The sequence below is a fragment of the Ornithorhynchus anatinus genome, chromosome 3, assembly GCF_004115215.2.
Source record: "Ornithorhynchus anatinus isolate Pmale09 chromosome 3, mOrnAna1.pri.v4, whole genome shotgun sequence".
Classification (NCBI taxonomy): domain Eukaryota; kingdom Metazoa; phylum Chordata; class Mammalia; order Monotremata; family Ornithorhynchidae; genus Ornithorhynchus; species Ornithorhynchus anatinus.
In genome coordinates, this window is record NC_041730.1 from 20113381 (window position 1) to 20137430 (window position 24050).

General features: G+C 42.1%; 2 protein-coding genes across 3 annotated transcripts; both read right to left on the minus strand.

Annotated features, from left to right (window-relative positions):
* Window positions 1-1491: 1491 nt before the first annotated feature.
* LOC100084286 (olfactory receptor 478-like) lies at window positions 1492-13054 on the minus strand. 2 transcript variants are annotated; one of them, XM_029059302.2, is made up of 3 exons: window positions 12982-13054; window positions 5294-5415; window positions 1492-2557 (listed from the first exon to the last, which is right to left on the minus strand). In XM_029059302.2, the coding sequence occupies exon 3, from the start codon at window positions 2536-2538 to the stop codon at window positions 1609-1611; it is 930 nt and encodes a 309-aa protein (XP_028915135.1). In that variant the 5' UTR covers window positions 2539-2557; window positions 5294-5415; window positions 12982-13054; the 3' UTR covers window positions 1492-1608. The 2 variants fall into 2 exon arrangements, with proteins under 2 accessions (XP_028915135.1, XP_039767344.1); XM_039911410.1 differs by lacking the exon at window positions 12982-13054 and adding an exon at window positions 8301-8375.
* Window positions 13055-15303: 2249 nt separating this feature from the next.
* On the minus strand, window positions 15304-16242 carry LOC120638004 (olfactory receptor 478-like). The gene has a single exon (XM_039911301.1). The coding sequence runs from the start codon at window positions 16240-16242 to the stop codon at window positions 15304-15306; it is 939 nt and encodes a 312-aa protein (XP_039767235.1).
* Window positions 16243-24050: the final 7808 nt, after the last annotated feature.

Here is a 24050-nt window from a genome sequence, read left to right on the forward strand (position 1 = left end):
GGGCCTTGTCCAAGATCACACAGGAGACAAGGAAAAAGCCAGGACCAGAACCCAGGTTTTCTGACTCCCAGACTAGTGCTCTGTCCTCCTGGACAAGCTTGAACAGAGACTTAGCTTTAGTTTACCACTTGAACATTTAGACTAATCAGCGGTTTGAAGGGACATTTTTATACAAGCTCCAAATAATAATAATAATATTGGCAATTATAAAGTGGTGGTTATATGATAAAGTAGTGGTGGTTATATAGTGGTGGTTATATGCTAAGCACTGTATTAAATGGTGGGGTTGATACAAGAGAATCAGATTGTACCCTGTCCCTGTTCCACATCGTGCCGGCAATCTATGTAAGAGAGAACAGGTATTAAATCCCCATTTTCCCGATGATGAAACTGAGGGGCTGGGAAGTTAAGTGACTTGTCTGAGATCCCAAAGCAGGAAGTAGCAGAGCCAGGATTAGAACTCATGCTCTCTGGCTCCCAGGCCCGTGCTCTAACCAGTAAGCAACACTACCTCTCCCCTTTCCTGCATTCGGCCCAGACCAGGAGTCTGGGATTCCAAGACCCTCAGTTGTCTTTACAAGAGTGGAACTTAATTAATGTGATTTCCCAACTGCAGACTGCCCAAAACAGTGGATCAAAAATTAATAAGAAGATCTGAATATGTTCTTTATTCAGAAAGAGTAAATATTTTTAAATAGTCACAAAGCTAATTCCAAAGTTTATCAAAATTTCAACAGAAATTCTGGTATATACAATAGCTTTTTTTTCATCTTCAAGAAAGCTAACCCGACTGTGCTGGGCAGCAGCGGTACGGGAGAGGGTGGAGGACTGAGACTCAAATTGACTGCATGGAATGAGACAATGGTAAACCGTTTCCGTATTATTACCAAGAAAACTCACTGAACTCACTAGCAGAATGATTACAGATGGAGCTGGAGCATTCTGGGAGAGATATGTCCACAGCACTGCTAAGGGTCAGAGATGACTTGACAACATAAGACCTCCTTGTTCCTCACAGTCTCAAGGGGGAAGAAATGATTTGACCTGTTCTGAATTCAGATTAAAGTTCATTTCACTGTGTTTTATTTTTTATATATTTTTATTTTTTTATGTCATTTGTTGGAAGCTATTGTATTAAGTGCTGGGGTAAATAAAAAATAACATAGTGCCTGTCCTACAAGAGGTCATAGTCTTTGCTCCAATTTTGTAGATGAGGTAACTGAGGCACAGAAAAATTAAGTTACTTACCCAAGGACTCATAGCAGACAAGTAGTTGAGGGTGGGATTAGAACCCAAGTCTAATGACTCCCAGGCCTGTATTTTTTCCGTTAGGCCACCCTGCTTCCCAACATGGTCTAAAGCCAGTGCTAATCCAATAAAAATGAATTTTGTGACATAATTTTAGTACAAAACACATCCCCGGGATATAGATGTGAATTATGACTGTTTTCTTAACTAAAATGATACTTTTCCATGAGTTGTGCCCAATTTTTTATTTCTTTCAAACTCACAATTACAATCTGTCAACAAAACAACAGACAAGCATGTACTTTTTCCTGATCATCCTTGAATTATCAAAGGATCATCCCACATTTTATTTAAAAATTATTATTCATACTTGTCTATTATCCTCAACGCTGCCCCTTTCACATCCTTGTTCCTCAGAGTATAGATTAGGGGGTTCAACATGGGGATCACCACTGTGTAGAACAGAGACACAACTTTATTCTGCTCCAAAGAGTGGCTGGAGCTGGGCTGAACGTAAGTGAACGCGATGGTTCCATAATATAGAATAACGGCCGTCAGGTGAGAGGTGCACGTAGAGAAAGCTTTCTGTCTCCCACCGGTTGCCTGGATCCTCACAATGGCACAGAGGATGTGTACGTAAGAGATGACTATGGTTAGGACGGTGCTCAAAATGATGATGGCAGCAGAGATGGAAGAAATTATTTGAACCAGATAAACATCAGAACAGGCAAGTTCCACTAATGGAGGGAAATCACAGAAAAAATGGTTGATTTCATTGGATCTACAGAAGGCTAAACCAAGCACACAGATGGTAAACAACATGCTATTTAAACAGCCCCCGACATAGGAGGTAGCTGTGAGCTGGGCACAGACTTTATTGGACATGGAGATGGTATAGAGCAGGGGATTACAGATGGCCACAAATCGGTCGTAAGCCATCACAGCCAGTAAGATGCCCTCGGAGGTCCCAAAGACAAAGACAGAACAGAGCTGGGCAACACAGCCAGAAAAGGATATTGTGTCTCTCTCCACTAAGAAGCCCTTAAGCATCTTTGGGGTGACAGTTGACGAATACCAAAAATCGATGAAAGCCAAATGGCTCAGAAAATGGTACATTGGCATGTGAAGTTGGGAACTGGCCCTGATTAAGATGATAATGCTGAGATTACCCACAACTGTGACCACATAAACCACGAGAAACAATGTGAAGAGGAAGATTCGGAGGACAGGATCATCTGTTAATCCCAAAATAATGAACTCCTTCATAGAAGTGTCGTTTCCATCAGCCATTTTGTTCAAGAAGAAGACTCTGGGTGAAAAAGAGAGATTTTAGAAGGATTCCAGTTCGGCCAGCTCTCACCTTCGTACTTACCTTCCCCCTTGAGCCGCTAATTGCCAGCCTTAGTCCTACCTGCCAAATATTGTAACCATCCCTAACTCTCAATCAATGAGTGGGATTTATTGAGCACTTACTGTGTGCAGAACATTGCACTAAACACCATAAACTTAATGATTATAATAATAATAATAATAATCCAGTTGGTAGAAATGATTGCTGCTCTCAAGGAGTTTACAATCTATTGGATAAAATGGGCACTAAAAAAATTACAACCAGGGAAGGCAACAGAGTATAAGGATCTGTGCATAAGTGCTGAGTGGATCCCTAACAAAACACTTTGGAGGAAAGTACCAAGTTGTAAAGGTGAGGCAGAGGGGAAGGAGAATGTGTAGGGAAGTGGAGCAGTGTGATTTAGAGGGTAGAATATGAGCCTGGGAGTCAGAAGCCCCTGGGTTCTAATCCCTGACCTGCCACATGTCTGCTGTGTGACCTTAGGCAAGTTACTTAACTTCTCTGGGCCTCAGTTACCTCATCTGTAAAATGGGGATTAAGAGTGTGAGCCCTAAATGGGGGGGGGGAACTGATTAATTTGTATCTCCCCCAGTGCTTAGAATAATGTTTGACACATAGTCTAGCGCTTAACAAGCACCATTATTATAATTATTACTATTAGGTCATGGAAGGACTCCAGGAAGAGAAGTGATTTTAAAGGTGTAGTGGATAGAGCACAGACCTAGAAGTCAGAAGGTCATATGTTCTAATCCCAGCTCCGTCGCTTGTCTGCTGTGTGGCTTGGGGAAGTCACTTTGCTTCTCTTTGCCTCAGTTTCCTCATCTGTAAAAGGGGGATTAAAACTGTGAGCTCCATGTGGTACAGGGTCTGTGTCCAACCTGATTTGCTTGTATCCACACCAGCGCTTAGTACAGTACCTGGCACATAATAAGCACTTGACAAACACCACAGTTAATAGGGCTTTGGAGGCCTGTTGAAAATGAGCTGGGGAGGGAGTTCAGGCAGGAAGAAGGATGGGAGCAAAGGGCTGATGGCCAGAAAGACCAGATTGGGGCACAGTAAGTAGGTTGTTGTTAGAAGAGCGAAGTGTGTGGGTTGAGTTGTAGTGGGAGAGGAGCAAGGATAGGTAGGAAGGAGAGAACAGTAGTGGACACTTTCTCCAGCCCCCCACCTTTTGTTCATGCCCTCACCTCTGCCTGAAGCTACATTCTCTTTCAAATCTATCAGGCCACAGCTCTCCTCAGCCTCAAAATCCTCCTGATGACCCTTTTCCTCCAGCAGGAATTCCTCCATTAATTTTCTTCTCCCCAGGTTTTCTCTTCCCAACTAATCAGTTGATCAATCGGATTTATTGAGTGCTTACTGTGTGCAGAGCACTGTACTAAATATTTGGGAGAGGACAATGTAACAGAGTTGGTAGACACGCTCCCTGCCCCCAAGGAGTATCCAGTCTAGAGGGGGAGACAGACTTTAAAATAAATTACGGATATGTACTTGAGAGCTGTGGGGCTGAGGGTGGGGTGAATAAGGCTTAAAAATCCAAGCGCAAGGACAATTCAGAAGGGAGAGGAAGTAGGGGAAATAAGGGGGTTCAGTCAAAGAATAGATCTCAGCCTTTGGAAGCTCACCTACCCATAGCATTTGTTTATATCAATTTACATCATTTAAGGACTTATGTATTCCATTATTCATCTTTTCATTCTTTTTCCCTTCCTCACTTTAAATAATTTCACATTCATCTCTCCCTCTATACTGTGACCTACTAGAGCGTGGGGATTGCATCTTTTACATCCAACGTTCTCTTTCACATCCTTAGTATAGTGTTCTATACACTGTAGGTGCTCAGTAAACATCATTGATAGACTGATATAAATACATTCTTCACCCATTTTTGAGATAAAATATCTCAGAAAAATGGAGTTTAGAATTACTAATAACTGAAAAAATGTATTAGCAGACAACAAACTAAATGTATTATTTAGAAATACCAGTTTTGTATTTCCTCTCTAGTAAAACTGACTGGCATAATTTGGGTAAATACAGAGAGTGCGTTCATGAAATGTTAATTCTTCATATAGCATATAAAGACCAGGAATACTATCTCCTGAAATCATATCGAAACTCAGTTGCCAGGCTAGCAGATAGAAAGTCGGAGAATGTAAGACGCCACTGAAGAAAAGCAGAGACCTTCAAAGCTTGGTCAAATTCTGCTGCAATATTAACTACGGAATGTCATTCACTACATAATCCACACAAGCTCTTTCAAACTAGGATTGACTTCAGGTGGTAACAAAGAGAGGCAGCTCAAAGAGTCAACTGTCACCAAGATGCAGCAAATGGTGTGAGCATGGCAGGATTTTGTTGTGAAGTTGTAAAGTGCAAGGATTTTCACTTCACAACTTTGAAGAATTGCAATTTTGGTATTTGAGAATTGGGCGATTAAAATTACTAGTAGATTACATGCCATTTTTTACTGCTATCATACATATGTTCTTGAGATACAATCAATTACAGTGTTGCAAAGATGTTTCACGTGACACCACTGAGTAGCACAGTTTTCCCCTGCACCAAACCCAGAGTGCTGTAGGCTTTGGTAATGAAGGCCCAAAGAGGTTATAGCCAATTCCTTCCCATGTGATGACAGGAAATGGCCATCCTCCATAGAATGGCATCCTTGATTGTGGTGTTACTTACGTTCAGTTACCTACTCAATCCCCGCAACTCAGCAAAGGTCTCCTGATGGCTGGGAGTCTTTCTTCTCATAAAGGTTCCTTCCTCATTCACTTCTCTCTGCTCAATCTTCTACCTGATCAAAACTAAAAGTAACAAAGACCGGTGTTATCAAGATTGCCTATCTCTCCTCTGTTCTCTGACTCCCATTGCTAGACCCCCTCCTAAAAGGGCTGTTGAGAAGCCGGGGGGTGACAGCAGACGGAAACTGGAGTCAAAAGTCGGACAAGAAAGTTATGCTTCTTTCTCGGCTACAGGGAGGGGTAATTCTGCCCTGAATGCCCTGTGAAGGAGTGAGGTGTGGACAATGTGTTGCCACAGCGTGGCTCAGTGTGGCATGGGCTTGGCAGTCAGAGGACATGGGTTCAAATCCCAGCTCCGCCACTTGTCTGCTGCATGACCTTGGGCAAGCCACTTCACTTCTCTGTGCCTCAGTTATCTCATCTGTAAAAATGGGGATTAAGACTGTGAGCCCCACGTGGGACAACCTGATTACCTTGTAGCTACCCCAGGGCTTAGAACAGTGCTTGGCACATAGTCAGTGCTTAACAAATACCATAATGATTATCATTATTATTATTAGACTGTCCATGAAACAGTGAGTCTAATGGTTTCCTGGAATATGTATTTTAGACTTAGTTGAAATTCACCCACAAAAAAAATCCTTTACAAAAGATGGAAAATGTTGGTATATTTACAGAAGGTTATTTAGGTCAAATATTTGTGAATTCTGCCCATTGTGCTTCTTGAGTGGGAGAAATGAGGTGGCAAAGAGGCTCCCAATATTAGGCAGGTGACAATACTTTTCTCGCTACTTTCCACTACTGTTTCAGGGCTGAGCCCTCTGGTTTATTTCAGGGTCTACCTGAGTCAAGTTTGTTAAGGCAAATGATTCCTTACACAGTTCGACAACCAAGAGTTTGACAGAAAGGATAAATGCCATTAAGGCCCCTTCTATTTAATGAAGTCTAACGTGGCAGATAGTAGGACAAAAACTGGGTCTATTCTCCTTATCTTCTATAGTTCCCAAAGCTTAGTACAATGTTTGCCATATCATTAGTGTTTAACAAATACCACAATTATATCATTATCATTATTATTACTTTCTAGACCAGAGTATAAGGACAGGGATACTGTAATGTCAGTCTCAGCAATTGGCCTCACTTTTCATTCATTCATTCATTCATTCATTCATTCATTCAGTCGTATTTATTGAGGGCTGACTGTGTGCAGAACACTGTACTAAGTGCTTGGAATGGACAATTCCGCAACAGGTAGAGACACTCCCTGCTCAACAACGGGCTCACTGTTTAAAAGGGGGAGAGAGACAACAAAACAAAACAAGAAGTCAGGCATCAATACCATCAAAATAAATAGAATTATAGATATATACACATCTTTAATAAAATAAATAATATATACAAATATACACAAGTGTTGTGGGGAGGGGAACAGGGTAGAGCGGGGGGAGTAGGGGGAATGGGGAGGAAGGGCAGAGGTAAAGGGGGGCTCCTTATCTTCCCTCCCAAACCCTGTCCTCTCCCTGACTTTCCCATCACTACCATCCTTCCTGTCTCATAAGCCCGCAACCTTGGTGTCATCCTTGACTCTGCTCTCTCATTCACCCCACACATCCTATCCATATTAATTAATATTATAATACTACTGCCTCCTGAGAGAAATGGGTATTTACTGGAGCCAGCAATTGCAATGGTAGCCTGAAATCCAAAAAAACCTTTTTATAGTAGTTATCATAGTAATGGGGCTTACTGAGTTCCTATAATCTCCTGAACATTTACTTCAGTAAAAGTTACTGAGACATAAGGGGATATAGGGAAGTAAACTACAAGGAAAGGTAGGAAACTAAATGTAAAAGGAAAGGTACAAGAGTATAAACTAGGATACTAAGTGTCAAAAACTGGAACTATTTGTTATATTTGTGGTGCTGAAGACCACTGGGACTCCAGAAGGTATTTTGCATTTAGTGACATGAACAATAAAAGTCAAACAAAACTATAATGATAGTATAGTGCTCTGCATACAGTAAGTGTTCAATAAATATGATTGATTCATTGATAGATATTGCTACGGAAGAAGATCATAAACTCTAATTCATCTCAGATGTGCAGAAAATACTAATGAAGTGGATTTTTCTAAAGCATTACTCACTTGGTGAAATTAACTGCCTTGGAGCTGTACAAGATCCATTATCTCTAGTATTTTTGCCACCATAAATGAGAATTCAATTTTGGAAATTAAGTCTCTACTCTGACAATACTCTACTCTGAAATATAAGTTGAGAAATTCTTTAGAATTTTCAGATGCTTATCCTTTTGTATCCACTTCATTAAAATTTGGAAAGACCGTGAGGGGCTGGGTCCAACCTGATCATAATGTATTTACACCCAGTATTCAGTACAGTGCACGGCACAAAGTAAAAAATAACAAGTGCCACAGTAATAATGATAATAAAATCTACTGCATTGTTATGGCTTTAAAATCTAAAATCAGCACTATTGCAAGCAATTATTTAAACTCCCTTTTAGGTATGACACTCACCTTTGGAGCAGGAAAGAAACATCTCCAGATTACAGAGGGATTATTGGGGTATAAATAGTGTTTAATCTTGGCTGCCATGGTTTAGGCCATTTGGGAACTGTGTCCCTTGGAGCTTTCAAGCCAGGGTTACGTGTCTCATTAGGACATTAAGTATGTCCTTTCCCATTTGTAGTAAATTTAAATTGAATGAAACTTAACACTGATGAGAGGTGTGGCTAATCTATATAATCCCGCCACCACCTCTTGTCTGCTGTGTGACCTTGGGCAAGCCACTTAACTTCTCTGTACCTCAGTTACCTCCTGTAAAAATGGGGATAAAGACTGTGAGTCCCACGTGGGACAATCCGATCACCTAGTATCAACCCCAGTGCTTAGTACAATACTTGGCACATAGTAAACACTTAAGAAATACCGGAATTATTATTATTATTATTTTGTTGATCATTCATGGATCTTGCAAGAAGATGAATTCAGGTCTTAGTTAAGATGGTTTGGAGCCATTTCTGTTGAAGAAGGAAAAGAGCAGGTAAAAATTAACAGCAAAATTAACTGTGAAAGCTCAACTCTACCTCCAGAAACTCCATTGCGTTTTTAAAGTTGTTGTTTTCATTCGATTTTCCCAAAAGAAGCAATAATTTCTTCAGTGGAAAGATTTGGGGGCTAGAAGTCAAGTTCTAGTCCCAGCCCTGCCACTGACCAGCTTTGTAACCTTGAGAAAGAAAGCACTTAATCTCTGTGGGCCTTAATTTCCTTAACTCTAAAATGGGAATAAAATATCTGCTTTCCCTCCTTCTTAGTTTTTGACTTCTGGAGGGGACAATGACTGTGACTCCAACACTTTGTTCATAGTATCCATCAGTGGTATTTATTGAGCTCTTACTCTGTGCAAAACACTGTAATAAGCACCAGGAAGTTACTAGCAATGTAACAGTTGATAGCTATGTTCCCTGCCCACAAGGAGATTAGAGTCTAGAGAGGTGCTTATAGGAACTTAATAAATACAATAATTATTTACTCTTGCAAAAATTGAAATAAGAACTACCCATCTAGGCATAGGGTACTAAATTAATATTTTTTCCCATTATTCAAGTCTATCTATTAACCTGTTCCCATGTCAGGAATTCTCTCCCACCCAATGTAAAGTCATCAAGATATCTCCTTCCAGATAAATCCCTTTATATCTAAGTGGGTTCCCATGGTGTTGGATAACATTTATTCCTAGTCTTTCTTTTACTGAACTTTTGAAAATTTGAAGACTTTTTTTAACAGTATTTTTTAATTACGTACAATGCATCAAACACTGAGGTAAACACAAGGTCATCAAATTAGATGCAGTCCCTGCCTGACATAGGGTTCAAGGTCTAAGTAGGCATTGAATCCCCATTTTACAGATGAGAAAACTGAGGCATAAAGAAGCTGTGTGACTTTTTCAAGGTCACACTGCAGGAAAGTGACAAAGCAGGGATTAGAACTCAGGTCTGTTCTCCATTTACACTCACTCCCTCGGTGAACTCATTCGCTCTCACGGCTTTGACTACCATCTCTACGCAGATGACATGCAGATCTACATCTCCGCCCCTGTCCTCTCCCCCTCCCTTCGGGCTCGCATCTCCTCCTGCCTCCGGGACGTCTCCACCTGGATGTCGGTCCGCCACCTAAAACTCAACATGAGCAAGACTGAGCTCCTCATCTTCCCTCCCAAACCCGGTCCTCTCCCAGACTTCTCTATCACCGTAGATGGCACGACCATCCTTCCCGTCTCTCCGGCCCGCGATCTCGTTGTCATCCTTGACTCGTCTCTCTCGTTCACCCCACACATCCTATCCATTACCGAGACCTGCCGGTTTCACCTTTACAATATTGCCAAGATCTGCCCTTTCCTCTCCACCCAAATGGCTACCTTACTGCTACAGGCTCTCGTTATATCCCGGCTAGACTACTGTCAGCCTTCTCTCTGACCTCCCTTCCTCCTCTCTCGCCCCGCTCCAGTCTATTCTTCACTCCGCTGCCCGGCTCATCTTCCTGCAGAAACGATCTGGGCATGTCACTCCCCTTCTTAAACAACTCCAGTGGTTGCCTATCAACCTCCGCTCCAAACGAAAACTCCTCACTCTAGGCTTCAAGGCTCTCCATCACCTTGCCCCTTCCTACCTCTCCTCCCTTCTCTCTTTCTACCACCCACCCCGCACGCTCCGCTCCTCCGCCGCCCGCCTCCTCACCGTCCCTCGGTCTCGCCTATCCCGCCGTCGACCCCTGGGCCACGTCCTTCCACGGTCCTGGAACGCCCTCCCTCCTCACCTCCGCCAAACTGATTCTCTTCCCCTCTTCAAAACCCTACTTAAAACTCACCTCCTCCAAGAGGCCTTACCAGACTGAGCTCCTCTTCTCCCTCTACTCCCTCTACCACCCCCCCTTCACCTCTCCGCAGCTAAACCCTCTTTTCTCCCTTTCCCTCTGCTCCTCCCCCTCTCCCTTCCCATCCCTTCAGGACTGTACTCGTCCGCTCAACTGTATATATTTCCATTACCCTATTTATTTTGTTAATGAAATGTACATCACCTTGATTCTATTTAGTTGCCATTGTTTTTACAAGATGTTCTTCCCCTCGACTCTATTTATTGCCATTGTTCTTGTCTGTCCATCTCCCCCGATTAGACTGTAAGCCCGTCAAACGGCAGGGACTGTCTCTATCTGTTGCCGACTTGTTCATTCCAAGCGCTTAGTACAGTGCTCTGCACATAGTAAGTGCTCAATAAATACTATTGAAGGCCTTCTTAACTCCTAGGCCCAAATTTTTTACATTAGGCCAGGTTGCTTTTCAAGACCCTTGTTAATTCATCTTCAATTTTACCACCATCAATTTTTAACAACACTTCCTCATATGTTCCATTTTGTAAGCGAGCGCAGCAGCACGGACAGCCTGCATGTTCTTGGCAATCTGGGTCGCTGTGGGAATGTGAGGGGCAGGGGCAGGGGCAGGGGCAGGGGCTGTGGGAATGTGAGGGGCAGTCCAAGAGTTGCTGTACAGACCATTAGAGCTGTGATCAGTTTCTTTTCCACAGGTTCTCTCTCCTGCCTGACGTCTATATTTTTATCCTGGAGAGACACACTTTTCCTTCCCTTTCTTTTCCCCTCGCCTGGGACAAGGATTGACACCACCAGTTAAAGTCTATGGCTAGGTTTGATGATTTCAGCCTGGAAAGGTCAGAAATGGCAAAATGGGCTGCCGGCCAAAGTGTGTTGCCTTCAATCCAGGTCTCATGAGCCTCCGTATGAATAGCTCTCTGCTGGGGACTCTGTACACATTTTCCATAATTTCCCAAGATAATTCTTTAGTCTGGGGCAAAGGATTCCTGTAGAGCAAGAAATATCTAAGACACAGAATCCTGCCCACCCATGGAACCTAATTAAAAGCAGAACACACCCGTAGCTATTGACTGCTTGATGATCAAACTATTTGCTAACATTGTCCTTGAAATTGCTTTTCCAAGGCTTCAGACGTGACCTGGACAAGGAAGAGGAACACCCTCTCTCCTTGCAGTAATTTCAGGTCTTGTATCCTCCCCTGCTCTTAACACACTGCTTGACACAAAAGAACACTTAACAAATAGCAGTTTATCATTATCATTATTGTTATTAATAATAAGAGCCATCAAATAGATGTGGTGGAATTTTTGTCCTATGATTTCAGTTCTATGGTGAGCTACGGTACCAGTTACTACCAAAACAGCCTTGTGTGCTCAGTGGTCATTGAGTGCTGGGTCTGTAGGATAGTAATTATAATTATGGTATTTGGAAGGGGCATACTATGTGCCAAGCACTGTACTAAGAACTGGGGTGTTGGACAGGATGGACTCAGTCCCTGTCCCACATGGGGCTCACACTCTTTATCCCCATTTTACAGACGAGGTCACTGAGGCCCAGAGAAGTGAAGTGATTTGTCCAGAGTTACACAGTGGACAATGGTCAGAGCTGGGATTAGTTCCCGGGTCCTTTTGGCTGTCAGGCCTGTGCTGTACCCATTAAGCTACACTGCTTCTCTCTGGACTCTTTGCCCTGGAGTCCAAGGACCCAGGAACACTCATTCAATCAACCAATCAATCAAGGGTATTTATTGAGCACTTACCAAATGGAGAGCACTGTTCATTATGCTTGGGAAGTATAATTTAATACAACAGAGTTGGTAGATTCAATCCACAAGAAGCTTAGAGTATACAGGGGGAGACAGACATTAAAATGGATTAGGGAAAGGGAAATGGTAGCATGATAGGGGAAGTAGTTTATCCAACATTGACAGAAGCAGTGTGGCCTAGTGGCCTGGGAGTCAGAAGGACCTGGGTTCTAATTCTGACTCTGCTGCTCGTGATCTTGTGCGTCACTTTGCTTCTCTCTGCCTTGGTTACCTTATCTGTAAAATGGGTTTTGAGACTGTGAGTTCCATGTGGGACATGGATTAGGTCCAACCTGAACAGCTTGCCCTTAGTACAGAGCCTGGCACATAGTAAGCTCTTAATAAATATCATTAAAAAAAGTGGGACGACAAACAGCGATGTCCTGACATGAAGCCTGTTTCCAAGATTTGTTCCATCTTAACACAACTTTATCAGGAGGAACATGTGTGAAGAATGGATAGAAGTAAGATACCCAGTTGTTGTATGCTGAGCAGTATTAGACAACGGAAAGCAATTGGATCAAATGAAATAATTTACAAATGTATGAAAGGCATCCAAGACATTGTGGTGTCACCAATGAAAGCAGGAGAGTTGAAATCTGTTAGACAAGGCTGGTACATTGGATTTCTAAATTGCTCTTTTTGATAATTTTGGGGCAGCCAACCACAGTTTTGACAGCCTGAAAAAGGGCTGTGTGTTTGAGTGTGTAAGGGATAGCCAAGTCTATCAGTGAGTATCAGCCTTTTTCACACCTGTTAGATTGTGTAGTAAATTCAGCCTTTGGTGCTAGCCGTGCTTTCAAAACATTCAACGCACAGTCCTGTTGAAAGTGGGCAAGGGATTCGTTGAGGTGGAAAAGAGAAATCACATTTCCCAGGAAGCAAAGGACCTGATCAATTACCTTTTTGTAATACCCCATACCTTTTACCACAGTAAGGAGTGGTCCTGGCTGGAACCCAGCCTCCAGAGTTCTCTTGGAGGAGTGGAGGAGAGAAAAAGACACCATTCTCTCTTCTCTCCTGGCTCTGATTAGGGGAAGCTGGGTTGCTATACCTGTGAGAACCGGCTCCATGTGATCAGCCTCTGTTACCTAATTGAACACAGAGATGTAGGCTGGAAAACTGAGGATCAGTGAACTGATTTATATGGATTGAAGAAAAGCAACCATCTCCATCAGTGTCATTGGTTCATTTCAACAGGGGCAGGGCTTTTGAGGGTAGGAGACTGGAGAGTAGCAATAATAATAATAATAATGATGTGTTTGTTCAGTATTTACTCCATGCCAAGCACTGTTCCAAGCACTGGGATAGATACAAGGTTATCAGGTTGTCCACTTGGGGCTCACAGTCTTAATCCCCATTTTACAGCTGAGGTAACTGAGGCACAGAGAAGTTAAGTGACTTGCCCAAGGTCATGCAGCTGACAAATGGTAGAGGAGCCAGGGTTAGAACTCACGACCTCGGTCTCCAAACTACGTGCTCTTGTCACTAAGCCACGCTGCTTCTCAGGCTGGAGAGTGTTATAGGGGCAGATAGACCCAATGTGGGGACAGGGGCCACCTATACCATGGAGAAGCAGCATGGCTTAGTAGAAAGAGTACAGGCTTGGGAGTTATGGATTCTAATCCTGCCTCTGCCACTTGTCAGCTGTGTGACTTTGGGTAAGTCTCTTCACTTCTCTGTGCCTCGGTTACCTCATCTGTAAAACGGGGAGGAAGCCTGTGAGCCACCGCGTGGGATGACCTGATTACCTTGTATCTACCCTAGCACTTAGAACAGTGTTTGGCACATAGTACATGCTTAACAAATACCATCATCATTATTATTATCACCATTATTACCAACCTTCATATTATTCTTTCTCAAGCATATAGTACAACGCTTGGGCACAGTAAATGCTCAAGAAATACCACTATCTGATTGATTTGTCTGCTTGAGAATAAATGGAAAATAATAGACTCTTCTTTCTAGAACAAATATGATTCAAGTTTACTGAAACATGCAGGATTTGGGCAGGAAAAACACAAATGTGTTGTTCATCAAATTCCACGATAATAATAATAATAGCATTTGTTAAGCGCTTATTATGTGCAACACACTGTTCTAAGCACTGAGCACTGTTCTAAGTGCTGACATTAAATTTGAAAGTGGGACATTCACAGGGAACAAAAGGAAAACCTCATCGTACCTGGGATAGTGAACCTAAGAAATCAATTATGATAGCAATTTATATATGCCAAAAATATCAGCGTGCTCGAGAAGGGATTGGATAATGCATGAGAAAGCATAGCAAAATGGGTTTTAGCGATGAAAATTATGAATACTGGCTGGTATACTCCAAGGATCTCTAGTTAAGGAGGGCCACTTTCAAATGAATCCTCCAAGAATCCTGGTGTCCCTGTGGGGAACAGAACACTGAGCTGAGTGAAACACTACCCTAACGCAGATCAGCATATCAATATTTGTTTTATGGTATTTGTTAAGTTCTCACCAGGTGCCAGACATTGAACTAAGCACTGGGGTAGAACCTCCACTGATTGCCCATCCACCTCTGCATCAGACAGAAACTCCTTACAGTCGGCTTTAAACACTCAGTCACGCTGCCCCTTCTACCTCATCTCTCTGCTCTCCTACGTAGACCAGCCTGCACACTTTACTCCTCTAATGGCCACCTACTCAGTGCACCTCCATCTCTTCTATCTCACTGCCAACCCTTAGCCCATGCCCTGTCTCCAGCCTGGAATATCCTCCCTTTTCATATCCAAAGGACAAATACTCTCCCCTCACTTCAAAACCTTATTGAAGGCACATCTCCTCCAAGAGATCTTCCCTGACTTGTTTCCCACTTCTGTCTGCATCACCCTGACTTGTTTCATTTATTCACCCCCTGCCCCTCAGCACTTATGAACATATCCTTAATTTGTTTATTTTAATGCCTGACTCCCTCTTTAGACTGTAAGCTTGTTATGAGCAGGGAATTTGTCTGTTATAATGTTGTGTTATACTCTCCCAAGCCCTGTACACATTAAATGCTCAATAAATACTAGTGCTTGGCACATAGTAAGTGCTTAACAAATGCCAACATTATTATTACTATTGATGGATTGACTGAACATAATTGGTAGACCCTTTCCCTACACATGACTCATAAAAGCGATTTATGGTTGAAAACAGATGGAAAATTCCAAAATGTCACACAATGCATATTCACCCAGTTTCATTATCAAAAAGTTATTATCCAGTATTACAAAGAACAAACATTTTTACCCATTATCTTAATTACGACCCCCTTCACATCCTTGTTCCTCAAAGTGTAGATTAGAGGATTCAGCATGGGGATCACTACTGTGTAGAATAGAGACACAACTTTATTCCGCTCCAGAGAGTGGCTGGAACTAGGCTGCATGTAAGTGAATGCGAGGGTTCCGTAATATAGAATAACGGCCGTCAGGTGGGAGGTGCAGGTAGAGAAAGCTTTCTGTCTCCCGTCGCTTGCCTGGATCCTCATGATGGTAATTAAGATGTATACATAGGAGATGAGTACGGTTAGGACGGTGCTCAGTATAATGATGGCAGCAGAGATGGAAGAAATAATTTGTATCAGATGAATGTCAGAGCAGGAAAGTTCCATTAAGACGGGGACATCGCAAAAGAAATGATTGATCTCATTGGGTCCACAGAAGGCTAAACTAAATACAAAAGAGGTAAACAGCACACCATTTAAACAGCCCCCCAAATAGGAAGCAGCTATAAGCTGGATGCAGACCTTATTGGACATAGAGATGGCATAGAGCAGGGGATTACAGATGGCCACGTAACGGTCATATGCCATCATAGCCAGCAAGATGCCCTCTGAGGTCCCAAAGACAAAGACAGAACAGAGCTGGGCAGCACAGCCAGAGAAGGATATTGTGTTTCTCTCCACCAAGAAGCCCTGGAGCATCTTTGGCGTGACAGTTGAGGAATACCAAAAATCAATGAAAGCCAAATGGCTCAGAAAATGGTACATTGATGTATGAAGTTGGGAACTTACCCCGATTAATGTGATAATGCTGAAATTGCCCAGTACAGTGACAACATAAACCACTAGAAAGAATATGAAGAGAAAGATACGGAGGATGAAATTGTCCGTTAATCCCAAAATAATGAACTCTGATACTGCAGTGTCATTTCCATCGGCCATTATCTCCCGATGATGTATCTGTTATTAAAAAAGATGGATTTTAGAAAAATGAACAAAATGGAAAAGGATACATTCGCCCATTTTTAGTACAGTCCACTGTGAATTATTGATTGAGGGTGAATTAAGTCTATTATTCACAGGTACTAGTTTCCGCCCCATTCCTACTGGCCAGCATGATTTGCATTAATATGGATATTGACTTTGAGACCATAATTGCATGTATATTATATTAAGACTAGTAGTCATGTCTCATGCAATTATATCCAACCTTAATTTTCATCTAGGCAGGGATGAACACGTTTCACAGAAAGACACTGAATCAATCGATTGTATTCATTGAGCACTTACTGTGTGCACAGCACGGTACTAAGTGCTTGGGAGAATACAATAAAACAGAGTTGGAAGTCACATTTCCTGCCCACAAGGGGCTTACAGTTTAGAGGGCATGATAGACATTAATGCAAATAAATAAATTCTAGATATGTACACAAGTGCTGTGGGTCTGGAGGGAAGTGAATAAAGGGAGCAAATCAGAGTAATACAGAAGGGAGTGGGAAAAGAGGAAATGAAGGCTTAGTCAGGGAAGGCCTCTTGGAGAAGATGTGCCTTCTCCAAGAAGGCTTTGAAGGTTTGGAGAGTAATCTTTATTTTTTTTTATGGTTCTCGTTAAGCAATTACTATGTGTCAAACTCTGTTCTAAGTGCTGGAGTAGGTTCAGGTCAATTAGGTTGCACACAGTCTCTGTCCCGCCTGGGGCTCACAGTCTTAAGTGGGAGGGAGGACTGGTATTGAACCCCCATTTTACAGTTGAGGAAACTGAGGCACAGTGAAGTTAAGTGACTTGCCCAAGGTCACTCAGCTAGCAAACTAAAAGAGCGATTAGCAGAGCAGGGATTAGAATCCAAGTCTTCTGACGCCCAGGCTTGTTCTTTTTCCCCTAGGCTATGTTGCTTCGCTGTTGGATATGAAGAGGGAGGGTATTTCGGGCGTGAGGCAGGACATGGGCAAGAGGTCGGGGGTTACATAGACAAGATCAAGGTACAGAGAGTAGGTTGGCAAGAGAAGATTGAGATGTGCGGGCTGGGTTGGAAAGCAGTGAGATGAGGTGTGGGGCCAAAGTGATTGAGTGCTTTAAAGTTGATCGTATGGAGTTTCCGATTGTTTGATGGACTGGGGATAATAATGTTGACATTGTTAAGTGCTTACTACAGGCAGAGCACTGTTCTAAGCTCTGGGGGAGGTACAGGGTCATCAGGTTGTCCCACATGAGGCTCACGGTCTTAATCCCCATTTTACAGATGAGGGAACTGAGGCACAGAGAAGCTAAGTGACTTGCCCACAGTTACACATCTGACAAGCAGCAGAACTGGGATTCAAAACGGTGACCTCTGACTCCCAAGCCCGTGCTCTTTCCACTGAGCCACGCTGCTTCTCAACCACTGAAGTTCTTAAGGAGTGGAAACATGAGCTGAGTGTTTTTGTAGAAAAATGATCTGCACAGCAGAGTGAAGTATGGACTGGATTGGGGAGAAAGAGCGGGAAGGGAGATCAACAAGGAGACTGTTAGAGTAATCAAGACAGGATAAGATAATTGCTTGGATTAACATGGTAGTAGTTTAGATGGAAAGGAAAGGGTAAAATTTTGCGATGTTTGTGAAGGTTGAATCGACAGAATTTAGTAACAGATTGAATATGTGGGTTGAATGAGAGAGATGAGTCAAAGATACGTCAAAGTTACAGGCTCGGGATAGAAAGGATGGTGAGGCTGTCTACAGTGATGGGAAAATCGGGGTCGGGTGGCAGGGTTTTAGGTTTCTTTGATTGAAAGAAACTAATGGGGAATAGCTAAGATATCCATAAATAATAGTCATGGTATTTGTTAAGAGCTTACTATGTGCCAGGCACTGTACTAAGTGCTGGGGTGGATACAGGTAAATCGGGTTGGACACAGTCCCTGTCCCACGTGGGATTCAGCATTTTAATCCCCATTTTACAAATGAGGTAACTGAGGCATAGAGAAGTGAAGTGACTTGTCTAAGGTCACATAGACAAGGAGCAGAGTCGGAATTAGAACCCACGCCTCCTGACTCCCAGGCCTGTGCTCTCTATCCACTATACCTTGCTGCTTCTCAGGCAGCCATTGACTTTATTCTTTCATTTACCAACAAAATTTCAGCAGTACAGAATGTCAGTTGCCAACCTTCACTCATATCTAATCACTCACAAACTTTTACTTATTCATGGTCTCATTGTGTACAACCCTTCAACACTTTCCTGGATGCTGAGCGTCTTACCTCTCCTTGAGTTTTCTTCTTTCCTTGACTCCTCGCTGTGCCTCTTTTGCTTCCTAGTGCTCTGATGCTCAGTGCTGGAATTTAAGCCAAAGTGGCTGTGCAGAAATGAGAGAATTCCCCGAGGAGCAGAGGGAACAAAGAGCTATTTCCTTTCCGGCTACAGAGAGCAGTAGCTCCAACCTGAGTTCCCTGTAAAGAAGCTAGACAAAGAGAATGGGTTTCATTTTTTCTTTTAAATAGTATTTGTTTAGTACTTATTATGTGCCAGCCACTATGCAAAGTGGGGGTATATACAAACCAATCAGGTTGGACACAGTCCATGTACCAAAATACCCATTTTACAGATAAGGTAACTTGAAGCAGAGAAGCAGCGTGGCTCAGTGGAAAGAGCCCGGGCTTTGGAGTCAGAGATCATGGGTTCGAATCCCGGCTCTGCCACTAGGCAGCTGTGTGACTTTGGGCCAGTCACTTCACTTCTCGGTGCCTCAGTTACCTCATCTGTAAAATGGGGATTAAGACTGTGAGCCCCACTTGGGACAACCAGATTCCCTTGTGTCTACCCCAGCGCTTAGAACAGTGCTCTGCACATAGTAAGTGCTTAACAAATACTAACATTATTATTATTATTAAGCAAAGAGAAGTTAAGTGACTTGATTAAAGTCACACAGCAGGTAAGTGGAAGAGGTGAGATTAGAACCCAGGTCCATCTGACTTGCAGCCTTGTGCTCTATCCATTAGGCCATTTTCCTTCTTTATATGAGGAGAACCCAGTCAGAAGTTTCTCCACTAGGCACTGAGCTTGTGGGCCCATGAGACAGGTACATTAAGCCAAATCGATTTGTACATTCCAAGAGCTTAGTAATAATAATAATAATGATAATGGTGGCATTTGTTAAGCGCTTACTATGTGCAAAGCACTGTTCTAAGCACTGGGAGATACAAGGTGATCAGGTTGTCCCACGTGGGGCTCACAGTTTTCATCCCCATTTTCCAGATGAGGGAACTGAGGCCCAGAGAAGTGAAGTGACTTGCCAAAGTCACACAACTGGCAAGCGGCGGAGCTGGGAATAGAACCCATGACCTCTGACTCCCAAGCCCGTGCTCTTTCCACTGAGCCACACTGCTTCTCTAATCTGAGTACAGTGCAGTCTAATCTAGTACACTGCTCTGCACATAGTAAGTGCTCAATAAATACTATTGAATGAAATCTGACAATCATTTTCAACAAATCTCTACACAGGCCCATCCCTGTTTACAACTAATTCACCACCCCTAGGGTCCAGCCTATATTTTTTGATGCCTTACCCATGAAGATGGTTGATAATAATAATAATAATGATAATGATGGCATTTGTTAAGTCCTTACCATGTGCAAAGCACTGTTCTAAACGTTGGGGTAGATACAAGGTAATCAGGGTGTCCCACGTAGGGCTCACAGACTTCATCCCCATTTTACAAATGAGTGAACTGAGGCCCAGAGACGTTAAGTGACTCTCCCAAATTCACACAGCTGACAGGTGGCAGAAGAGGGGTTAGAACCCACGACCTCTGACTCGCAAGCCCGGGCTCTTTCCACTAAACCATGCTGATCCTCACTGGGCTGAGATTAAGGACTTTGCGATCAACAGTTATTGGACAAAGCTTTGCCTACACATGGTGTCAGGTTTTTGTGGCCTTGAAGAGATGAAGTTAAGGCTTCCCTATCTTCCACAAAAACTTCAGATTAAAACATTTTGCAGCAATTTTCAAGATAGAAGACAAATCGATAAATATGACTGAAAATAAGACTCTAATAAAGCACGGAATCCCCTGTGGCGCAGATGTGTGGTCATAAAGTGTTAGCTTTCTACAAACTAGTTTAAAAACCAAAGAAGTTGAAAAAGTTGAAAAACCATTGATACAGCAGAATAAGCCTCTAATTCCGCACTCTTCTTCAAAAATTCATTAAAATTTCATGAAGAATGAGCAATATATAGCACAAACGGGAATGTCATATAACCTTTCCAGCAGTCCTGGAATGGACTCCAATTTATAACAAATTAATCTATGGAAAAACCTCTGCTACAATGCCACCGTCAATAATAATGATAATAATAATTATGATGTTTGTTAAGCGCTTACTATATGCCAAGCACTGTTCTAAGTACTGGAGTAGATATAAGGTAAGTAGATTGTCCCACGTGGGGCTCACAGTCTTAATTCCCATTTTACAGATGAAGCAACTGAGGCACAGAAAAGTTAAATGGCTTGCCCAAGGTCACACAATGAACAAGTGGCAGAGCCGGGATGGATTTGTACTTTCCAACCGCTTAGTTCAGTGCTCTGCACACAGTAAGCACTCAATAAATACGATTGAATGAATGAATTAGAACTCACTCACGTCCTCTGACTCCCAAGCCCGTGCTCCTTCCACGAAGTCAGGCTGTTTCTCAGTCAGTTCTCTTCACAGTTCTGTTCTGTTCACAGTACAACCGTGTTTTAAAGGAACGTAAGCATTCTGTAGCCTGAAACAAGCCGGTACAAATAATGAAACAATTTGTGGGAAATGAATTAGATTAAAGATTATTGGAACAAATCATAATTCTGTAGGTTGTAGTCCTGGATTGGGAGAAATAAGCACTGCGAACAGTTTCTCAATATTTGGTGCAGTTATTCTCTGATAGTTTTCTTGGGCTGTTTCTTGCTGCTCTTTCAAAGCTTTGTATTCTGGATTTGCTTTTGGGTTCTAGCTGAGTCTGGTATGTTAAACTGAATGATTCATCCTGGAGTTGGACAAGCATCTCAGATGGACAGGGAGAATAAATGGTACAATCCCCTCTAAATTAAGTTTCCTGAGGGCAGGGGTTGTGTCTACCAGTTCTCTTGTGCTCTCCCAAATGTACAGTGCTCTGCACAGAGTAAGCACTCACAAAATGCCACTGACTGATTGGTTGATTGATGTAATTAGGGCTATCATCTGCCAATTGATAAAGACCCAAAGATCAGGGTCAAAGGGCAGGGATACCCTATCTCATTCCCTAAGTAATAAAATCTGATGATGTTCACCAGAACCAAAATTCATTCACAAGCTCATCCTGAAATTTGAGTCCTTCAATAAAAATCCCAGCAGAATAAGTGCAGGGAGGGAAAAAAGTGAGATTTGTCTAATAAATCAAAAATAAGGGTAAGAAAAAAAGGAAAATACAGAAACATAAATCTTAAACATAAAAAATCTATACCAATGAAAACTGTAATGATAGCAAATTGAATCTAGTCATAGTAATGATAATGGTATCTTTCAAATGTTTGTTCTGTGCTAAACAGTGTGCTAAGCCCTGGTGCAGATACATGATAATCGGATTGGACACAGTCCCTGTCACACACTGGGCTCACAATCTAAGAAGGAGAATGGGGATTTTATCTTCATTTTGCAGATGCACAGAAAAGCTAAGTGACTCATCTAAAATCACACAGGATTCAAATTGCACAGCAAGGATTTGGAATACACTGTTCTTTCTTCTAGGCCATAGAAACGCAAAGCTGTAAAATATCCCCTGAACAGTGATTAAAGCAACCTTTTAAAGACATCAGTAAAACATGAGACTTTAAGAAAGAGCTTCATGCAGGCTATAAATTCATCCCAGCCCTGCCAATAAACAATAGATTTTTCTAATGTGCCACGGTAACAGGTGGAATTACCTTTGTGTTGAACAATACGCACCACTATATGCGCTCAAATGGCATAAACAAGGCCTTTACTATCAAGTTCATATTCATTCAATCATTCATTCAATCTTATTTATTGAGCGCTTACTGTGCAAAGCACTGTACTAAGCACTTTACTCCCCCACCATTCTGGTGAATTTTCAGGTTCTGGTCAGGGCAGAGATTGTGTCTTCCAAGTGCTTAGCATAGTGCTTTTCACACACTAAGCAATCAGTAAGTACTATTGATTGGCCCTTTTTTGAGTATCACCTTAGTAAAATTTTGGTTGTGTCCTGTGTTCCTTTTACGGTTTAAAATATAAACCACCATAATTTCAAGCAATTCTTTCCTTGAAAGCACAGCACTCACCTTTGAATAAGGAAAATAGTAGCTCAAGGCCACAAAGGGATTACTGGAGTATAAATAGAGATGTACCAGAGATGATGGTACTTGGGGCTGGGGACATCAGGGACCGAATCCCTTGGAGCTCTAAGTCAGATAAAAAAACCATTTGGTAAGACAACAAAAGTTTTTTTTCCAGATGTACTTAAACAGTTAATCCTAGAAGGTTGCTAAAAGCACTTTTCAAGAAAATGAACTGACGTCTTCCTGTACCTAAATAACCTACTTTTTCAAGAAATATTGCCGACTAGAATAGTCTCGATGCAATTGAGCACTTTCTATATAATTATGTTATCCATAGAGTTGTTTCCTGTCTTGCTTTTACTAAATTTTTGCCAATTTGAAGATCTTTACGAATTTATCCTTAACTTTCTTTCAGTTAATCATCTTTTTTTAAAGAAATCATCTTTTTTTTAAAAAAAGTTTCCAATTTTCTAATTCTGGAGTCATCTAATTCCCCTAGGATTTTCTCTCGTATCTCCTCACATACGCAAAGACCCTAATTGGATTAAGTAGATTTCTGATGGTCAAACTCTGTTAGGAGTGTTTTTTCTTCTATTTTCATGTGGCACATTGAACTCAGGGCAGTAGAAAGATTAGGGTTTAGGAGTCACATGGAGACTCTGCAGCACATCACCCACAAGAGAAGTTTGGGAAGCAGCGCCGAGACCTCTAGAGTATTAAAGATGGCAAAATCTCCTCTCTCAAATAACAGAATTATTTCAGTCCAGTCATAAAGTGTGGGAGAAGCAGCTTGGCTCAGTGGAAAGAGCATGGGCTTGGGAGTCAGAGGTCATGGGTTTAAATCCCAGCTCTGCCACGTGTCAGTTGTGTGACTTTGTGCAAGTCACTTAATTTCTCTTTGCCTCAGTGATCTCATCTGTAAAATGGGGATTAACACTGTGAGCCTCACGTAGGACAACCTGATGACCCTGTACCACCCCCAGAGCTTAGAACAGTGCTCTGCACATAGAAAGCACTTAACAAATATCAACATTATCATTATTATTGTTATTATTATTGTTATTAAAGCATGGGTTTGGGAAACAGAGAATTTGGATTCTAATCCCAGGTCCACCATTTACCTGCTCTGTGATTTTGGCCCCAATTACTTAAGTTCTCCATGACTTAATTTTTTTATTTGTAAAATGGGGAACTAAATTCATAGTCTTCACACTCTATTAATAATAATAATGATAATAATAATGATATTTGTTAAGTGTTTCCTATATGCCAAGCACTATTCTAAGCACTGGGAAAGATACAAGGTTATCAGGTTGTCCCATTTGGGGCTCACAGTCTTGATCTCCATTTTACAGATGAGGTAACTGAGGCACAGAGAAGTGAAGTGATTTGCCCAAAGTCACCCAGCTGACAAGTGGCAGAGCCGGAATTAGAACCCACAACCCCTGACTCTCAAGCCAGGGC

Excerpts from the sequence above, each read along its gene's own strand:
- LOC100084286 (XM_029059302.2), bottom strand. The coding sequence starts at position 2,538 with ATGGCTGATGGAAACGACACTTCTATGAAGGAGTTCATTATTTTGGGA.
- LOC120638004 (XM_039911301.1), bottom strand. The coding sequence starts at position 16,242 with ATGGCCGATGGAAATGACACTGCAGTATCAGAGTTCATTATTTTGGGA.